Genomic DNA, 19,654 nt, shown 5'->3' with positions numbered 1-19,654 from the left:
AACATTGGCTCCAGGTAGGAAAGCCCAGGGTGGCGGGAAGAGGACAACCCAGGAGCCGGGCTCCCAGTGGCTCTCACCCAGCGGCACAAGCAGGAAGCGAAGGTAGTTGAGCCAGTCGGGTGTTTTGCTGGCCAGCTGCTCCACGAAGAAACGGAGGACAACGCTCAGGTAGCTCTGGTCCCCCGCCACCACCACCTTCACAGGGGGAGGCATGTGGGAGTTACAGTTACAGCTGCCAAAAGGAGAGAAAAGGAGATGGTGAGGGATGCACAGAGGCTCAGCAGGTGGGGCAGGGGATGTGCCCTGCCAGGCCACCCGACCCTGCATCAGAAACTAATGGCTGACAATTTCCAGCTTGCTGAGCACTGCCATGGGCACAACCACCACTGGGATTTCCCCCTCCCCTTTCCCCAGGGCCTCCACCTGCTTCTATAGTTGCGTCCACAATCCCAAAGGGTCCTAATGAGCCCTGGGGGAACCAGGGCCCTTCCCAGCCCTTCCCTGTAGTCACAGGGAGGCACCAGGCCAAGCCCAAGCTGTACTCACTATCGCTGGATGCGGGAAACAGTGGTGTTGAAGGCTGCCTGGATGTCCGCCACGGAGCAGGTGGATACAACCAACTGCTTGTGCGCCTGGAGCTGCTCACTCACGTACTGCCAATGCAGAGAGCTTGGGTTAAGGCACCCTGGGGAGGGAGCATGGCTGTGCCAGCCAGCACCAGCCCATGCCTGCCCTGGCCCCTGTGTCCCCTGGGATAGAGCTGGGGCCACTGTCCCCACCCATGACCTGCAGCGAGGTTGAAACCATCAGGTCACCCCTGGCTGCATGCCTGAGCATCCCTGCTCTTCCCAGCTCTGTTCCAGCACTCACCACCCTGCGATGGCAAGGGCAAAACTGTCCCACAAGCCAGGCTCTGCTCCTTGAGATAAAGCATTTGGTCCAGGCACCCTCTGATTCAAATCCTACCCTCCCACAGCAGGGCCCAGCTCTAGGCTCAGTCCCCCTCTGCTCATTCCCTTCTCTTGCTCTCTCCCACTGTGGCACTCTAAAATCCTTCTGTGCCTCTTCAGGTGTCTGCGTGCAGCTGAACAGGGGTAAAACAGGCAGTCGTGCTAGAGAAGGGGGCTTAGAAGATGCCATGACAGGGTCTGGGAATGGGCGTTGCTCCTTTTTTCTCTGTCAGGACAAGAGCTAGAGCAGGAACACACCAAGGATGTGCAGCTTGGGTCAAGATGCTACCACCTCTCACTAAGAAACCCTTTCTTCTGCCACAAACCCTGCCTTGATTTTTCAGCGCTGTTTCTGGATGTTTAGATGTAGCTGCAGGATGCCAAAAGGGTCTCGCCAGTGCTTTATATAATGGCTGTTTTCGCACGTTTGCACACACGTTCGTGGTCCTGCTCACCTTCAGCAGTCAACTCCTCCATGCATGGGGGAGACAGGTGCTCATCAGGGGCTGGGCCTGTCCTCACACGGACACGATGGTGATCAGCATGAGGCAGGAAGGCCTCACACACCTCCCTGCCCAGAGACCCCAGCTCTGACAATGCAGTTAATGCTCCCTGGGAGCAGTGTGCTATGCTCTCCCATCTCCAGAAATGGCTCCTCTGCTGCTTCCCAAGGCCTGGTGTCAGCAGAGAGGATCTGGCACCTCTGCCAGGGCACCCAACAAAGCTCTGACCACCAGTGTGGTCACTGGGAGCCAGGACCTAGCAGTGAGGGCACAAGGTACAGTCCCTTAACCAGCCTTTCTGGGACTGCTCAGGGTATCGTGCTTTGAGGATCACCAGCAATGCTGGTGTGTGGCACACGACAGAGGAGACACACCAGACTCTTGTGTACGTAGCTCAGTGCTATGCAAATGCACCGGTTCTCTGAAGGAAGGGTCACGTTGGTGGGAGAGGAGGGCACAGCTGGTGCCAGTTTCCCTAGGACACCCTGCAATGGCTGGGACAATCCCCTGGGACCCTGCTTAAAGCTCCCTCCATGCACTCAGCTCCTGTCACACCTACTCACCTGCCCCTGCCACTCGGCGACATTCACCAGCACAATGCTCTCGGGGAGCTGCTCGTCTGAGACCAGGATCTGGTTCAGCTGATCGTATACAGACTTTCGGGGCACCTATGATAGCATCATCACAAAATTTAACTCCAGCCAGCTGCCTTAGGCGCTCTACCCAAGGCTGAAGGCCTGGCAGGGCTCTTGAGTGAGAAGCCTCCAGGTGAGGTGGCTTCCAGAGCCTCACCTGGGTGCTGTGCCATGAGTCTGGAGAGCTCTCACTGTCCAGGCTACTTGCCCGACCACCCTGTCCCTTTGAGCTCTGTCGGTCCTTCACAGAGGTGCTGCGGGGACGCCACAACTGCTTGCTCTCCGCCTTGCTGTGAGTAAGAAGCAGGACAGGCAACATCGTTGAGAAAATCCCATTTCCACCAACTCCCATAAACCCCAGGGCGCCAGCGTGAGCCTCTCAGCCCTGGTATGGGGTGCAGACCTGCCTTACCTTGGGGACACAGCACTGGGGAGCTCGGCTTTGGTCCCGGGGCCCAGCTGGGCCAGCCTGTCCACACTGCCCTCCCTCGTGGCAGCCTCTGCGGGGGCCAGCCGTGAACATGGCTCCTCTGCAGCCAGCTCCTGAGGGCCACACACAGTCACTTTGCACACACCGCTCTCCCTGCCCTGCTCCCTGCACCCATGGGTGCCCCCATTCAGGATAGGCCTGGTGGCTCTGCTGGAGAGCCAAGGCTGCAGGGCCTCGAGGGGGCTGGGCTGCATCTCCTGCAGACCCTAACCCTTCTTCCACTCTTGCTGCTCTCCATCCCAATCTACTTGTTCCCCCAGCCCTGCTCCCAGGCTGGTGGGCACCCGTGGTACCCTAGAAAGGAAGGTGGGCACCTGAAGGAGTTCAAGCCCTGCTCCACATCCCATAACCTGGACTTACCACTGCAGGGACCTCCACTCTTGGCTCTTCCTGTGGTCGGAGAGCTCCTGGTTTCCGCTTGTCTGCCTCGCCCTGGGGGACAGGGAGTGGGGTCAGAGCAGGATGGAGCACCCTGAGCAGGGCAGCTGCCAGTGACCCACGCCTGGCCTCACAAAACACACGCTCCCACAGGGGAGCCCGGCATCCCCCTGGGACCAGCCCCAGAGGATGTCCCCATCGCTACCTGTCTGCCTGCGCTGGGAAAAAGAAGAGGAAAGAAGGGAAGTAGCAGCCCTAGGCAGGTGCTGCCAGGAGCTGCGGTCTCAAGAGGGAGCTGCAGGCACTGTGAGGATGCTGGGCTGGCTGGGGAGGGAAGGGGGCAAGAGGTGGTGGTGGTGGTGGTGTAACTCACAGGGCTGCCCGACTCTTGATCCTGCCCTTTCTGGCTGTGCAGACTGCCGATCTCAGTCTGGGAACCAGAATGAGAGACTCCCTCAAAGAAACGCCTGCAGAGAAACAGACAGACGAACAGACAGACAGACGGGAGAGAAAAAGGCAGGAATAAGAGAGGAACGAAGTCACCATGATCCCAGCACACCCATGCCGGCCTGTCCCAAGCACAGAGCACTGCGGAGATGTTCCCAGTGGGACACAGGGCCAGACACCTAAGTGTCTAGGGGCAGACGCGTCGGCAGACTGCCAGCCCCACACATGGTTGTCTACCGCAACAATGCTGGGTGCAGGGACAGGATGGGGCCACCCCTGACCAACAGGACTAAACCTGTGACTCCCGTGAGTTGGAGGTAGGGTCCCCGTCTCCTAAGCAGCAGCGATTTCTCTCTCTGGTGATCCTGTACCACGGCAGTGCAGGGTGAGGAACCACCACCTTGCCCCATCTCACTGGTATACAGTCTCTGTCAACACCACAACACCAAAGTGCTCCTGAACCTCTCTGCCCCCTCTGCACCACTACGGTTTCCACAGATTGCCGCTGTCTTCCCTTCCACTCCCCTTTTTCCAGGGAGGGCTCCTTGCCTCTGATGACTGCTGCTGCACACTTCCAGCAGCAGCTTCCACCTTCCCTTTCTGCTTTCCCTCTTCCCACAGCTCTGAAGACCACGGTATTGCACACAGAACCACATCTCAGGTAGCGCAGCAGCACAGCAATGTCCTGTTTTGCTCTCCAGCACTTAATTTTGCCTTTTTTTAGGTCTCTGAGCTGAGGTTTTGGTAGAGCCACACAGTGCAACTCCAAGGTCCTGTTCCCAAACGTTCAACACAGGAACTCCCTTGGGGCAGCAGGACAGCCTCCGCCACCACAGTGTGAGCTTCTCCTTTTTCCAGCCATTATTTATTTGCCAAGGACCCCCTCCACATCCCTGTGGGCTGCTCAAAGACCTGTCTTTAGGAAACGAGCAGGCTCTATCACTGGATCTCACCTGTCAGCTTTTCCAGGACCCTTGCAGCAACTGCAGCCCAGCTGCAATGTGTGACTTCCCTGCAGGAGATTTGAGCTACCTTCCCTCTAAGCTATTATCTCTGTTTTTTTTCTCACTAACTCCCAGGAAAAGTTTCCTCTGATTTGCCTGGTGTGCAGATGGGAATACCAGGTTGCAGGTTTCCAGGGATGGCCGCACAGGTGTAGGATATAGAGCACTTCTTCTGTTAGGACTCTGCCAGAGTTTCCATCGTCCTCCTCTGGATATATCTACAGCTTTCTGCAGGATACCTACAGACCTCTGAACAACCTGGCTGCTCCTTTTACTCTCCCTTTTGCCATGCTTCCTCACTTACATACAGCACGCTGTGCTGCCAGGCACAATAGTGTTTGTCAGGTTCTTTGTTTTTACTGCTCCTACAAGGATATTTCATCTCAGTAAACGATAGTCCCCACCATAGAGCAGCTCTTCAGCAGCAGTGTTTATACACTGGCTGGGAGAAGTCAAGGTTTGATTTTCACCTCACTGGCTCCATGACCAAGCTGCTTCATGACATGTTCATTTACTAAAGCTCCAGGTTTAGAGTCGGAATCGGGCCCTGGTGGGACATTTTCTCCAGGTCACACAGGGATAAATGATGCCTCCTGTTGTTAACATCTTTCTGCTCTCTCCAGCCCTCCAATCTCTGCTACAGGATCTCAGGCATTGTCACCACCCTGTACAGTCATTACTCCACACTTGCCTTTTATCAGACAGCAATTTCAATCCATATAGACTATGTTAATAACTTAAGAGTCTTACCAGAGAAATAGTAAGTTTTCTAACAATTCACCCCCCATTCGGCATCTCTCCCACACTCCTCTGTACTGTCCCAGTAATCCCACCAGAACGTGACATACCCCTGGTGCCACCGGCACCTCAAAAATGTATCTTCATCCTCATGGCTTTCAACACCCTATTTAAATGGGTCTGTCTCCTCCTTCCACATGGAAGCTTGTGTCCGTTTCTGCCCTCTCTCACTTGTAATTCAGAAGCTTTCATCCCTAGAGGATGTGTCACACTGAGCACAGAGCTCTTCTGCAATTCTCAGCTTTCCCTGTTCCTCAGTTTAAAGGCATGATTGAGTCTGAGTCTCAGCAGGTTGAGATTTAGGTAAATCCCAGCCCTTCTGCATAGCCTCCTTCTGTTTTCAATAAATTAGCCCACTCTCCTCCATTCATTTTCCCAGTTTCACCTCTGGAGATATTTGCTCCTTCACCTCTGATCTTCAATCAAGGGCTCTGACTGTTGAGGTCTTACCTAACTGCCTCCATTCTAGCTCCAGTTTTGCCCCAGTGCAGGAGCAGCCTATAGCTGCGTGGCCTCCCTGGCTGATCAAAAGGGTGGCTATCTGCTCCCAACACCACTGGCCCAATCCAGGGCACCGGCCACTGCTCACCTTTAAGGACTACCTTAACGTCCTTAATACCTTCACAGTGTCTAGCAAGGCTGCCTCTGACAATAAATAAATCCAACACGAGGATCGCATCTTGAATTTACAGGCTGGAAGGTCATCACCAGCAGAGAAAGCGATGCAGTGTCTCGGAATCACGCAGCCTACGCTAAAGACCTTGGCAGTCGGCTCCCACATCCCTTTTTCTAAAGTACAGACCCAGTAATGTGAATTCAAGGGGATGCACACTCGGCACTTCCAGAAACTGAGGCACTTGAGAGCAAACCAAGCTAGGGACATTTTGTGAACAGGCTGAAAAACAGCCCAGGGCCCTGCAGGCTGTCCTGCCAGAGACAGCAGCAAACACCCATGGCAGGCAGTAATGGCAGGTACAGGCACAAACCAGCACTTCCCCATGGATGCTCTCCCAGGGACCAGATGTTTCCAAGTAGGTACTTGCAGAACCAGGACAGGGGCTTATTTTTAAATACTCTCTATAGTCTTTTCTTACAGTCTCCATAGTTTTACATAGTTTACATACATAAACCGTTACCTGACCACAAAAAGACCTTCCTTTTTCCTCCACAGCATCTTTGTTTCCTTTGATGAGAGACCATGTGAAACTCCTTTTGGAGTCCAAGCAGGCCACCTAAGCAGCTCCCCCTTGCCCACACGCCTGCTGTCTCCCTCACAACAGTTTGTGGGTTTGTGGAAAACATGACTTCTGTCATGCTCCTGTTTCTTCCCCAGTGCCCCATGGATTCCTGAATCCAGCAGACTTAATTTCAAACACTTTGCCTGTGGCAGATTAAGTCTCCTACCCCTGCTAAATACCTTCAGCAGGGATTCCAAATAATGCAAATTATATTTAAATACCGAACTATAGAAAGTATAATGACAAGTAAACTTGGTTTGCCTAGAAGAGACCTAGCGCACTGTAAGGCAGCTAAGTAGAAACACGATAAAAGGCAACTTTCTCATAAAAGGACAGCACAGAAACAGAACAGCCATGAGCAGAGAGGCCGGATGAACACAGATCACGTGGGAGAAAAGCCTGGGTTCACTGCATGGTCCACTGGAGACCTCTGTGCCAAGTCAGCAGTGCTTGGCCGAGCAAGTCAAGCTACCCGGTGCCTGGGGAACAGGGCGAGGAACATCACTGATGGTTGCTAGTCACATGTCTCCACAAAGGGTGGGAACGCAGCTTGCAGGTCTCACAGGGACACAAGGACTGGCCCAAGCAGTCACAAAGTGCTCAAAAGACAGGCATGCTTCAGTGTGGAGAGCCCTGAGAAGGCCAGGACTGTCAGCAGAAAGACAGGAGAGCTGGGAACAGTGGGAGCTTAGATCAAGTAGGTACTTTTCCAGCAGATCAGTTAAGTGTCAGATGCTGGGCTGGCAGGAAATTAAATGAGACTAAATGTGAAGGACGCCAGTTTTAATGGGTAGTTTTGAGTTTATTAAAAAGGATATGAAAGTGAGGAGCTCAGTGGTGACAACAGAAGATGGTGATGGGAGCAGAGACAAGACAAGGCTTGCGTCAGCCCAAGCAATAGAAAAGTGTCAGAGGGCATTTCTCCAGGTGCCACAGACTGTGCTGTCAGCCTGTGACTCCCTGCAACCCTTACCTCAGGGTGGGCTTGGGTGTGCTGTGCACACTCTCATTGTCCTCAATCTCTGGGCCGCTGTCACTGTTGTTGCATTCTTCCAGGCTGTCATACAGCAAGCCAAGGTCTTCCTCCACCTCCTGGGTCTGGTCTACAGGGTCAGAGTCCAGGACCTGTGGAATCAAGCCCGGAAGGTAATGAAGAGAAACGGAGTCACCTGCATCCCAGGCCAGGCATGCACAAGCTCCCTCCCAGCCACTAGGCATGCTACGGCACTGTTTCCACCTCACGGAGTCAAATCCAGACTGTGGAAGAAGCAAGTCACACTGTCATTGTGCCAAGAGCATGGCACCTGAAGGAGTCTCAGACACCCATCATACTTACTGGGAGTTAAGATACCCGGGAGGACTTCCACCAGCTGTGCTGCACACTCAGTGCAGGCTCCCAGCTGAGCCAGCTATCCCCAGGTTTGATGTTAGCCTGCTCTCAGTCATGAACAGGATTGCCCCTGCAATGCCAGCTCCTGGGGTAGAGCCAGCGTATGACAGCACCCTTCCTCCCCTGGCGCTTCTCCCCACCAGGAAGGTGTTTTTGATTTGAGCGTGAGGCTCAGAGCTGCCTTCTTGAGGCAGAAGGCTTTGCAAAAGCCAAGGCCCAGCCTGTCATGTCTTGCACCACCTTTGGTAACATCCCTGAACACCTGTAGCTCATGCCTTGTGCTCCCAGTGAGTGGGAACCATCCCTCTGACATCTACACATTTGTAGGAGACACTGCCAGCTTCCTGCTGCTTACCTCCTCCGTCACTTTAAACCTCTTCAGCAAAGCCACAAATTTCTGCTTGAAGTTTGGTTGCTAAAACAAAACAAGGGAAGAAAAAAGATCAGCAAAACTATCAAACCATATTCCAAGATGACAGGCCATGGTTGCTCTCTTTAACATGCTGTCAACTCCTTTCTGGATCCACAGGCCCAAAGTCAGCTATGATCTCCCTTGCTTTTTAAATTTGCTGTAGGATTTGGACTAAATCTGGACTCTGCAAGAAGCCGCTGTATCTGGGCATGAGGGAGGGCGCAAGGACTCAGACTCTCTCTGCTACAGGCTGGAATAGCACTTTCTCTCCATTTAAATCCCCTTTCTCCCCAGACCATCTGGTTGAGGAATGCTGCCTTCCAGCAAGAAAAGATGAGGAACAGACTCAGGAAGAAGGTGTCCAGGGACCTGCAGGGCTGAAGCAGATGGGGACAAGGAGATTCTTGGAGAGCAGGGGGCTGGCAGGGCAGCTCCCCGCTTCTGCTGACAGGCAGAGGAGCTGCTAATGGTTCACCCTTCCTAGCGCCAACCTTCCCCTTCCTCAGGGAGGGAAAGAGGAGAGACCATGTCACAGCAGCAAGTCAAAATTGTGTTGCACACAGATCATCATTGATACAAAGCCAGGCTAAACACAGTACAGACCATCAGCTGGAGCACAGCTCTGAGCAGCAAGCTAACTCATTAATGGCAAGAGGTTTGCCCCTTCTTCTCAGAGTCAAGGGCTCTCTCCCCTGCTCTGCACCAGTGCCAGCATCCCCCGCCAAAACTGCCCTCACTCCCTGCAGGGAGGGGAGGAAGTGAATCCCTTCCATCCCTTTGATCACGTTGTAAATGCTGATGTTACTCTGGTCATTGATGTGGTTCGGATCATTTTCCTCCTAGCCTTCTTGGTTTTCCTCAAGTCATCCTCTTCGTCAAACAGATCCTGCAGGTAAAAGGTCACAGCACATCAGAGCAACTCAGAATGCAGGGAGAAGCATCTCCTAGAAGTTCCCCTGCCCCACGCTTCCCCCCCATTTTGAAAAGCTTTGGTTTACTATTCTCCCAGAGTCTTGCTTCTCACTTCTGCCACCTCTCTCTATGCAGCTCCTTCTCCCTCCTTACCACTGTCCCCCAACAGACCTTCTTCCCCAGCGCCTTTGCCCCCAGGCCCCTCCAGAGGGACATCCACCAGCAAGAACCCGAGAAGAGACAGCAGCTTTCTGCAACAGTCCTTGTTACAACATAAAACTCTTCTCTCTGCACTCACCAGCCTCCCCATGACCCATGTGTGGTTCTCCTGCTCTCCCCTCTCCAGGGTTAGCTCAGAGGGTGCAGCACCTGAGCTCACAAAAAGTGTTCTTCCAGGGATCGGCCTCAATAATACACAAAGCTCCTGGTGACATGGGGCCCTGATATCTTAACGCAGCACGATGGGACAGGTAATATGGAGGACTCTGAACAGGGGTCTGTCCCTGTGCTTGATCAGCATGCTACCACAAGTCTTTTTTGGCCTCGAGTGTAGGCACCACAACAAGACAGCAAACAGCAGTGGCACAGCTTGTCACAGGGTTGGGATGGGTCTGCAACCTCTGACCATTTTCAGACCCAGACTGTACTTCTTCCTAAAATCTCTGTTCTTTCTCAAAGAGAGGGCAGTCTCTGGCTTGTTATCACAGGGAGATGGGAGAGGATCATGATGCAAGATGGAGGGGGCTCAGCAGGGGTTTTATGCTGCAGACCAGAGAGCTCCAAGGACAGATGGGTGAGACCTATGGCTCTCCAAAGTCCCTTGCGCCACCACAGACTCGACAGCAACCCACAGTTCTTCCTGCTGTCAGGTACTGTGGCTCTCTGCCCTCTGAAACCACGACAAATGTTTACAAGGGAGATGAGAGTGTTCAGGGTGATCAAGACCCTTAACCCCTGACTCTTGCCCCAAAAATGGGACCAGGACATAAGCCACCTTGCCAGGTCTCCCTTACCTGACCCTGCACAGCATCATCGCTGGCTTCCTGCTCTGAGGAGAAGCTGTCATCCTCTTCTTCAGAGTAGTTATCAATGTCTGGGGAGCGATCTGAAAGCAGACAGTGCAGATGCCAGAACTAAGCATGACGCCTGTCATGGCTCCAGTGAAATGATTGGTACTGCTGGCAGGTGCTTGGGGACACACTCCATTAGCCACGTCCTGTCCCAAACGCTTGCCTTTAGGTCTGTGATGAGCACTAACACACCTGAAGCTTTGATTTTAGGACCTGAGGGGACGCTCCCATCCTCATGGTCAATGGGCTGACTGGACAAAGAATAGATGCTGATTTCAGCCACTCGGATGTTCATGTCCTTCATGTTGCTGTGGAGACCCAGAAGCTGCCCGCCGTCCGTCGGGTGCTGCATCACCTAGGCAGACAGACAAGTCCCCTGCCAGGGTGACACAACGGCAGCTGGTAGCCCACCCCCTCTGTCTTATAGCTAGCCAACAAGCCAGAGCACTCACAGCGCTGAGCGCCTGCCAGCCTGCCCAGTTCCCTTCCCAGCGCTGGCACAGGGAGGCCATGCGAAGCTCCCCTCTGTTCCCAGCACCCTGTACCTCGGCCATGTTAATGATGCCCACTGCAAGGGTCTTGTAGCCCAGGATCGTGCGGTTCTTGTATCTCTTCCTCCGCTGCAGCATGATCTGTAGTTTGTTGCCATCTCTCTTGAGGAAGTGTGGGTACTGGGGAAGGGCAGCACAGGGAAGATGGCAGCATGAGGGCAAGGCTCAGCATGACACACAGGTAGAAAATTCTTCCTCAGTGCTGATGTACAGCAGGATCTGACCTGCTGAGCTTTAAGGTGCCCCTCAAAGGTCACCTGCACTCTGCATCATCCTCCAAATCCCCACGCCCAGCAAAAAGAAACCTGGAGCAATGGAGCATTTGTGCTGTTATGATCTAAGCATGGGCAACTGCAGGAAGCCCCTCCTCAGAGGCTTCCCCCTTCACACTGAGCCCCCAAAGCCATGCTTGTCAAGAAATGCCGGGTGACGGGAGCACCAGGAGCCCAGAGGACCAGGCAACACTGGGTACCTGCAGTGAGAAGGTCAGCTCCAGCTCGGTCTCCATCAGGCCGCCAGGCGGGAGGACGTATTCATTTGATCTCAGGACTCGCTTTGAACCCTACAAGAAGATTGGTAGATGCACACAGCTATGCTGGAGCATCTTGGTCACAGATTCCACTGCACCACACATACACGCACAAGTCAATGGTGTTCACAATCCACCAGGAAAGAGCCAGTGCCTTGACTTTGTTCTGTCCCACCTCGTAGAGCCATCTTACACACACCAATCAACGCTTTGCAAAAGCCTGCACTTTCTCCTGAGCTGCCGAAGGCTCCTTCCCCTTGCCCACCTGCCAGGGAGCATTTGGCTCTTCCCAAGCCTGCTCTGCTTAATCCATCTCCTTGTACCTGAAGCCCACCAGACACTGTGGAGGAGGACACTGCTAGAGCCAGACGGAACCATGCATAGAGCACCAGCAAGGAAAGGAAAGGGTCCCCACACACTGCCCAGTCAGGAAAGTGACAGATCCTGGAGCACATCTCTGCCCCGCAGCAGACAGACCCAGTGCAGACCCCTGGCCCAAGCACAGCTGGCAGGATGGATGACCAAGGCAGGATGTCCCCGGGAAAGAGGGGTCCCCCCGCTTGCCCAGCTTGTGTCTCAGAAAACTACTTCTAGTCTTTTCCTCGGGCAAATGTCCTCATCTTTCCACATGTACAAATGGATTTTTGCCCCAGGAGGGCAGTAAGACAGACATTCTAACCACATACTCACTCCAACTCTTTCCTTTGCTTCTGTCCTATCTTTACTATCTCTACGGCTTGGCTGCTGAAAGAGACACTGAACAGCTTGGGGGATGAAAAATGCTGCCTGCGTGCACCAGGCCCTCTCGGTCATAGGGTGGCACAACTCACAGACCCCCCCTAAAAGGCCCATGCCCACTGGCTGTATCCCCACAGGGCTGCGGGACCAGGTCCAAGTATAAAATAGCCCATGGTGGTTCCTCATTCTCTCGTGCCTCCCTGTGAATGGGCCAGCAAGGGGAGACATTGATTTAGGGAGGCCACAGGACAGGCCAGTACAGCTGACCCTGCAAATCAGTTACTGCTTTTGTGAGCAGTCCTTTAATTTAAACAGTGGGCTAGTGAGCAGATGGGTCAAAGCTAACCAAATAGGCACAGCCATCCAAAGGAACCAGGTCCCACCTCATATATGTTGCCCCTTTTCAAGACCTCATTGCATCCCCACACCCTTCCCAGCCTGATCCTGACAGATGCCATGGCCAGAGACCCTTCAGCAACTAGATTTGGCTAAGGTTAGGCGAGGTTAGAGCCTTGGTGAGCCCCCAGCTCTTCATCCCTGCTGCAAATGGGACAGCAGCCCTAGAAGTCATGACAGGAGCATGCAGGCAGCACCGTAAAGAAGACCACAGCTACATCCTCTCTGCAATCAGAGAACAGCAACAGGCACAGGCATGTTTCAGCACCCAGCAAGCACCGAGGAAGGCGGCTGATGGGAACTTCAGCAGTGTCCAGCAAGCCTGGGTGGCACTGATATAAGGCCTTTCCTGCACCTCCATTGCTGGTGCTACCCATGCTACCAAGGAAAAAAGCCAAACAACGTACAGAGAGGAGGCAAGAAAGGCCTCCATGTTTTTGCAGCAATGCAGCGTTACAGTTCTCACCGATACCTGAGCAACGACAAGCTCTAGCAAGACTCAAATTGGTTTTCAAAAGGCCCAGTCTGAGCTGTTTGCAACATTGCTCCTGGCAACCATGCCACAAGTGAGGATTTCCTGTGAAAGGTCTTCCTAAAAATGAAGCGAAAACTTCACCATTTATGAGCTTTCCTGGCCAAGCATGCACTGACTCTTTCTTCCTGAACTCTTTTTTAATAAGAGATGATAGGTGGTCACTATAAGAGTGACCATTTACTTTAGCACATTTACCATTTGCTGTTTGTTGCCGAGAGATTATCCACCAACACTTTGTTCTTTCATCAAAACACATATACTGGTGCAATTATTCTTCTTTATGATGCTATTTCTGGAGACAGTTACAGCAAAGGAAAGGTGACGACAGCCTGGGTGGCACATCCAGTAAGCATTGCCATCCTGTGTGTTACTGTCATTTACCACGATGGAAGGTACACATTCAGCTCCAGTCCTAGGCTCTGGCCCTCAGCGAAACGCCGGTGCACATCCACGTGGCATTGCAAGGACTAGGACAAAGGCTAGCTCGTTATCACAACACAAGCAGAAGGGAGCAGCAGCTGCGCTCAGAGACCCCTAAACAGCAGCACTTCTTAGGTCTGGACCAGTTCTTTATGGGTGCAATCACCTGGCAGGCTGCAACCTGGCTGAGCTCAAGTCCTAGGAGATACCTGGCCTGTGGAGTCACATGAAGGGAGATTATAATGTCTAAGCTCAGCCAGAGGATCAGCTCCCGGGGCACCATGGAGCATAGCACACAGGGGCAGAAAAAGAGCTAGGCATTGCACTGCAAATGCGTGAGGTACAGTCCTCTCAGCAAGGTAAAGCCACTACCTAAAGCTCAAGGTCGACCTGGAAGGTACGCTAGGTTACATGAAATGGATGGCATTCACATATTCAGTAGGAAACACTGACCATCTTCAGAAGCAAACCACGACCCAGCAGAAACTAGTGTTGTTCCAATTAAACAGATTAGAAACTACTTGCCCGTCAGCAACAGGGACTTCAGAACAATTGGGGATTTCTAGTAAGGTCACCACAAACCTCATGAGGTTCAATAAAGGCAAAAGCAAAGTCCCTCCCTAGGACATCCCATGACTTTCCTGCCTGGGAAGAACCCCAGGCAGCAGGACAGGCTTTGTAGACAGGGACAGGGAGGATCCTGCAGGACATCAAGTTACCTCTACATCGGCAGCATGCCCTCTTGCGCCAATCTCAGCCTCAGCAAACATGCAGGCAAAGAAAGGGATTCCTCCCCTCCGTTCAGCACTGGTGATACCACAACTGGATTCCAGAGCCAGTTTGAGCTCCCCAGTACAAGATAGACAGTGACAGACTGGAGCAAGTCCAGCAGAAGACATCAGGCTGGTCAGGGGCTGGAGCACAGGACATACAAGGAGAGGCCAAGTAAGCTGTGTTTGTTCAGCTGGAAAAAGAGAGGGTGAAGGGGTACTTTACCGGGGTATTTTATTTTCTGTGAGTGCAGTCAAACCTTGGGACAGGACACAGAAAGAAGACTGAGGATTCTCCATCCCTTGAGAAATTCAAACCTCAACTGGACATGGCCTTGAACACCTGATGCAGCTCAGCTGTTTTGCAATTCAAATAATGTCAGACACAATCAATTTCTCAGCAGAACAGCTGAGTATCACCATCAGTACTACAGGAAAACTTAACATCAGGTTGTTACAGTAAAGATCACAGACAACAAAGACCATCAAGGAAGTGAAAAGCAATAGGGAGAGGTTGTGGTCACCGACCTCCACTACCTGAAAACATAGAGGAGCTTTCACTACTATAAACAGGCACACGATGATGCCCATGTCTGGTACGCAAGGTACAATCCCCAAATTCAGGTATAAATCTGTCCTGATGGGTCTTGTTTAAAACAGAAGGTTGAGGCTAGAAGACCATACCAAACCTGAAAAAGGAAAGCGAGCTAACATAGTATGGGAGACCAGGCCAAGGCAGACAGCAAAGCACTACCCAGAATTCAAGCTAAAGGTGCATCTGGGGAGAGAGCAGCCTATTAAATATCATCAGCAAATTTAGTTATTTAGGGGATAGCTGGGATTGCTCAGGCAGGAGTGGAAAATCCTACAAGTGGTTGCAAAAAGATTAGAAACAACACATGAGTGAGGTGTAAACAGAAAACTCTGCATGTACCTTCCATGCATAGCAAGAAGGAGCAAAAAAATCCCAAGTTGCTGCAGGGAGCAGGGCTGGGACAGCAGGCAGGCCTGGCAGAGGCGAACGAACTTCTCAGCCTGGTCTATTTTGTAGCACACATTCTGGTCTGATATGTAGGGGCTGCCAGTATCATCCCTCTACAGCAGCACCAAAGGTTGAACCTGAGTCACCGGCCACATCCTGCAAGCAGCTGCAGGAGAATCTGCATCCCTCCACAGCATCTGTCACGGGAGCTGAAAGTTCTGGGAGTGCTGGGCCTTGTTTTCTTCTTTCTTTGATTGTTTCCTCTATTCACAACTCAAGACTGTGTGTTTCTGAATATAGTAAGTCTCTCTGCCGAGAGGGAGCACTACGTTTCCCTTCACACCATAATCAGTTACAACGTCAAGACAGATATCTGCACCTTTACGGAGCTGAGCCAGGCACATCTGAATCTCTTAATGCCATGCTGAACAATACACAGAAGGAAATGCTCTATGACATCTCCAGTCTGTTAAAACAAATAACAGGGGCCAAAGGTTTAAAAACCACTCAAGCGATATGACAGTAAGTCCCCTTTTTCACCGTAATTCAGACTTTAGCTCACCGGAAGCCAGTGAACATTAAATATTCAAATCACCTCTAGGAAATGCGTATGTTCTGTAGACATAGAAAGCTCTCTTAGTCCTTTGACAGCAATCTTCTTAGATGAAGGAGCAGATCACAGCACATGCCACACTTGGAAGCTGTCTTTTAAGACCAGAAGGGCACGATCACTGCGAGGAGATCAGATATTCTAGACAGGCTTACACTATCCTTTGGGTCACGTACTTTCATTGAGAAGGCTGTCTCCAGCGCTGGGGCTGTTGTCTTGGTGCCAGCTCCACTCAGGCAGGGTCAGAGCTGCCTTTCAGAGCAGCAACTTCCAGACAGGCAATTTCCTTAACCCAACAGAGCTACTACTGAAATGAGAGAAAATATAGCTCCCCTTTCCACTAACCCCCAGCTGCCCCCTTGGGAACTTGCAGGTCCTCCACAATTTACATGCATCAGCTGTTTCCATCCAAAAGATGGAGATGGCAACGCTCGCTGGGCAGCCTTCAAACAGCTTCTTGCAAGCATGACTCATCTGTTACCTAGGAGAGGAGCAGGAGGGATGGATTCATCTGAGGCCATTCTGTAGGCAGGCTGCGCTGAAGCTGCCTACAGCTTCCATCTGCCTTCCAGGAAGGCTCAGCAGCCCCCGACCCTGCCAAGGCGGCTGGTCAGGCAGGTGCAAGCAGCCTGGGGAGGTACAAAAATCCACCCCACTCCCACAATAAGTGTCAAGCCATAGGGTAATGTGGGTAGAAGCATTCTCCTCCAGTTTCCTTTAGCTTTGCAGAGAGCCTACACCAGCATGCAGCCATGGGTATGCGGCCACACAGAGAGGTGACTGTGTTTAAATTAAGACCCTGAATGCAGCCTCTGTTCCCTGGCAGGGAAAGAAGCCCTGCAGTGAAGAGTCCCTGTGGCCTCAAACAGTCATGGCTGAGGCCTCTTAATTTCTTTTGCCAACGGGGTGCAAGGTTGGCATGTGGCAGGGACGGGGACAATCCATTGGAAAGAGCTAGAGTCCCACTGTGCAGCCTCTTCCACAGTCTCACATTTGCAGTGCATGAGAGAGGGGGCAGCTGAGGACATACATGCTCAGCACATGGCAGCTCCAGCGTAAGGAGGGGCTGCATGGGAGCCCAAGGTTCCCCAAGTCCAGAGAAGCACAGAGAGCTTGGGCCAACAGTGCAGAAGAGAAAAGGAGTGAGGGACCAGCCTAGCCCTCCCAGCCTCGTGGGACCCACAGCCCCCAGTCGGCTCCCGGCCTCTCAGTCCTGTGCTGCTGGCACCTCTGGCCCAGCCTGGATCGCTCCCACATTTCCAGGGGCTGGGCGTCTCTCTCCCGCCCAGGTTGTTCCCTTGCTAAAGCCTGCACCAAAGGGGCACAGGTCTCGGGAGTCAAAGCCCAGTGCTTTCAGCTCTCCTGCATGACACCATACACACGGTGACGGAAAGGCTGGCAAAGTGGGACAGTGTGTGGACCACAGCATCCTCCTGCTGTCCTCCCTCCAGGCCCTGGCTTTCACACATTTCGCTTGCAGTTCCTTCTATGCAAGCAAATCAGGTCTGCCATGAAGGCAAACCCTGGGTCCCAGAGCTCCTCTAATACCGCAGCTTCCAGCACTAATCCAGGATTTAGATCCTAATGTGTGCGGCACAAAGAGCTCTGTGGGAGTGCAAAGCTGCTGAGCTCCCGCCCCACAGTGCTTTCAATGGGATCAGCAGCTTTTCTGCCAGCTGACAAGAGCGAACGAAGGACATCAGCATCCTAGCTGGGTTAGGGGAGCTGTGGCAAGGACAGCATATTCAAGAGACATCTTGCTTCCATGCTGTCCCTTGGCAGGTGGAAAGGATGTGCCTGCACACACAGGGACCCATCTCTTCACCACCAGCTGCAGAGAGGAAGTGGGGAGGATCACACATACCAGGATAGTGGCAAATTCCCTCTCCTCTTGGTGACAAAGATCCTCTCCCTTCCCCTCTGCCTGGTTCAGAGTAGAGGCACCAGGCCTGGTGGGATGCACAGAGAAAGGGAGGGGACAGCAGAGGCAGCAGTGAGATCACACAGAGTGCAAATGTCAGCAGAAGTCACACACAGAGCCGCTGATCCCTTCCACATTTCCCTTCCCACCCTTCACTCCCCAGGCAGGGGATCCGGATGGAGGGTACTGCCAGAAAACATCCAGCCCTGAGCTTGTTAAAAGGGTCAGGAACAGTGGGGTAGGGGATGCCAAATTCTGAAGGGCAGCTTGAGAGCAGAGCCTTGGCTGAGGCAGGCAGGGAAGCAAGATGCACTCTGTCCCAGCACAGAGGACTAACTAAATTCATACCTGATACAAACCAGCACCAGGCAGCTCGCTGCTGTCCCTGGGGCATCATTCCCACCTGCCAGAGAACCAAAATCTTCCCAGAGGCGCTAACCAAGACAGAAGCAAGGGGTTGACACAAGGCAAGGGACATGCAGACCACCACTTCACAGAGGGCACAAGGATGGGCTTGCTACCAGCAGCAAGAAGAGGAGCCTACCTGAATCTTCACAGCAATAAGCACGGAGCTCAGCTCTTTGTCCAGCTCTTTCAGCACCGTGAGTTTCTTCAGGCGCAGACTGCAGAGCCTGTAAGACAGAGAGAATGGGACACATTCAGGCACCACCATCCCTGGGGCCCAGCCACATGGTACCCGGTGCTCAGAAGGCAGCCTGGATGCTTGGCCCGGTTGCAGGCACAAGCTTGGCCGAGGAATACTGGCATTCACGTGCCACCGAGACAGTCCATTGGGGAAAAAAGGAAAGAAGAAAAATTAACAGAGCTAAAGCAGGCTTAAGGGATTAGCATGCGACAGGAAGTCCAACAGCAGGCCATGTGGTAAAGAGATCCCTTCCCAAGTAGGGCTGTTGCCAGCTCTGCTTAAATCTACCTTGGCCACAGCGCTGTTTATTTATAAACCAAAGCACTTAAATCCACTCTTATCCTGGACTTAGTTAAGGCAAATGTTCCCATGCAGACATCACAACTCAGCTCTTCTCTTGCACAGTATCACACAGAGCTGACTTGGGAAGCTGGGAGGCAGCAGCCCTGCAGGAAACCTCATACAGCAAAGCCATCCTGACAACCGCAAATCCTGGGGACTCAGCATGGTAAGTGGCACTTCCAGGAAAACTCACGAAGGAGTCCGGAGGTTGAGCGAGAAGAGCCACTTTTGCTGCTCGCAGGATTAGTCGGTGCGTGCGAGACAGCCAGCCACCCCAACCTCCCGCCTAGGAACCTGCAGCACGACTCCCACGGAGACTACTTGTGAGGAACTATGTGTCCGGCAGCACAGGCCAGGCACATTTTTACAAGCAACACCGGCACTCTCACGTTTTGCAAGCTAGCCTCTGTGTTCCACGCTCAATGCCTGCATTGTTGCAGCCAGTGGTACTCAGGACTTTTGTGGGTACCAGTGTGCCATACCTGAGATTTAGGCCACCCTTCCTGGAGAACAGATGGGCTACTATCAAATACCTTTGTCTGACACGCTGTGCTCTGAGGGCCAAATCTATTCCTCCTGTTTTTTCTTTTTTTTTAAAAGAAGGAAAAAAAACCCTGATCTTGCTATGCTAACATAAAGCAACAGTGTAGAACAGCTCAGAGGTAGAACGATACTGGAAAGGGAAGGACAGCCAGCCATAGTGCAGGACAGGTTTAGGGCTTAGCAAGCACTCACCTCCTACCATGTCCCTGCCCTCCCTGCTACAATTATTTTAGCTTGTGCAGAAGGTTTGCTGGGCTGTGACTGCAACCCTGCTGCTCTGTCCTTTGCGTTTGGATAGCAGGGCATGGTGGAGACCAGAAATCAGGAAGGTGGGAGTGGAGGAAAGCTCTGCCCGTCTCTTTGCCAGATGGCCTGGATTCCTTCAGCCAAAGCCCAGGACTACAGCCCCCTAAGCCCTTGTACCCTGTGCACCCCAGCACTGCA

The 19,654-nt window shown here is 52.7% G+C and overlaps 1 protein-coding gene across 1 annotated transcript; it reads right to left on the bottom strand.

The window, feature by feature from the left end:
- Positions 1 to 48: 48 nt before the first annotated feature.
- On the bottom strand, positions 49 to 18,311 carry LOC104160496 (phosphofurin acidic cluster sorting protein 1-like; the record flags this gene model as incomplete). The annotated part of the gene is made up of 15 exons (XM_009698624.1): positions 49 to 232; positions 547 to 653; positions 2,017 to 2,121; positions 2,246 to 2,378; positions 2,501 to 2,631; positions 2,939 to 3,010; positions 3,330 to 3,423; positions 7,417 to 7,568; positions 8,189 to 8,248; positions 9,051 to 9,131; positions 10,171 to 10,262; positions 10,420 to 10,582; positions 10,773 to 10,898; positions 11,251 to 11,340; positions 18,224 to 18,311. Coding segments are annotated over 15 exons (1,678 nt in total), but the record flags the coding sequence as incomplete, so codon positions are not given.
- Positions 18,312 to 19,654: the final 1,343 nt, after the last annotated feature.

Source organism: Cariama cristata, unplaced genomic scaffold, assembly GCF_000690535.1.
Source record: "Cariama cristata isolate BGI_N322 unplaced genomic scaffold, ASM69053v1 scaffold13634, whole genome shotgun sequence".
Classification (NCBI taxonomy): Eukaryota; Metazoa; Chordata; class Aves; order Cariamiformes; family Cariamidae; genus Cariama; species Cariama cristata.
Note: the sequence above shows the minus strand (reverse complement) of the source record. Positions and strands in the feature narration are given on the sequence as shown.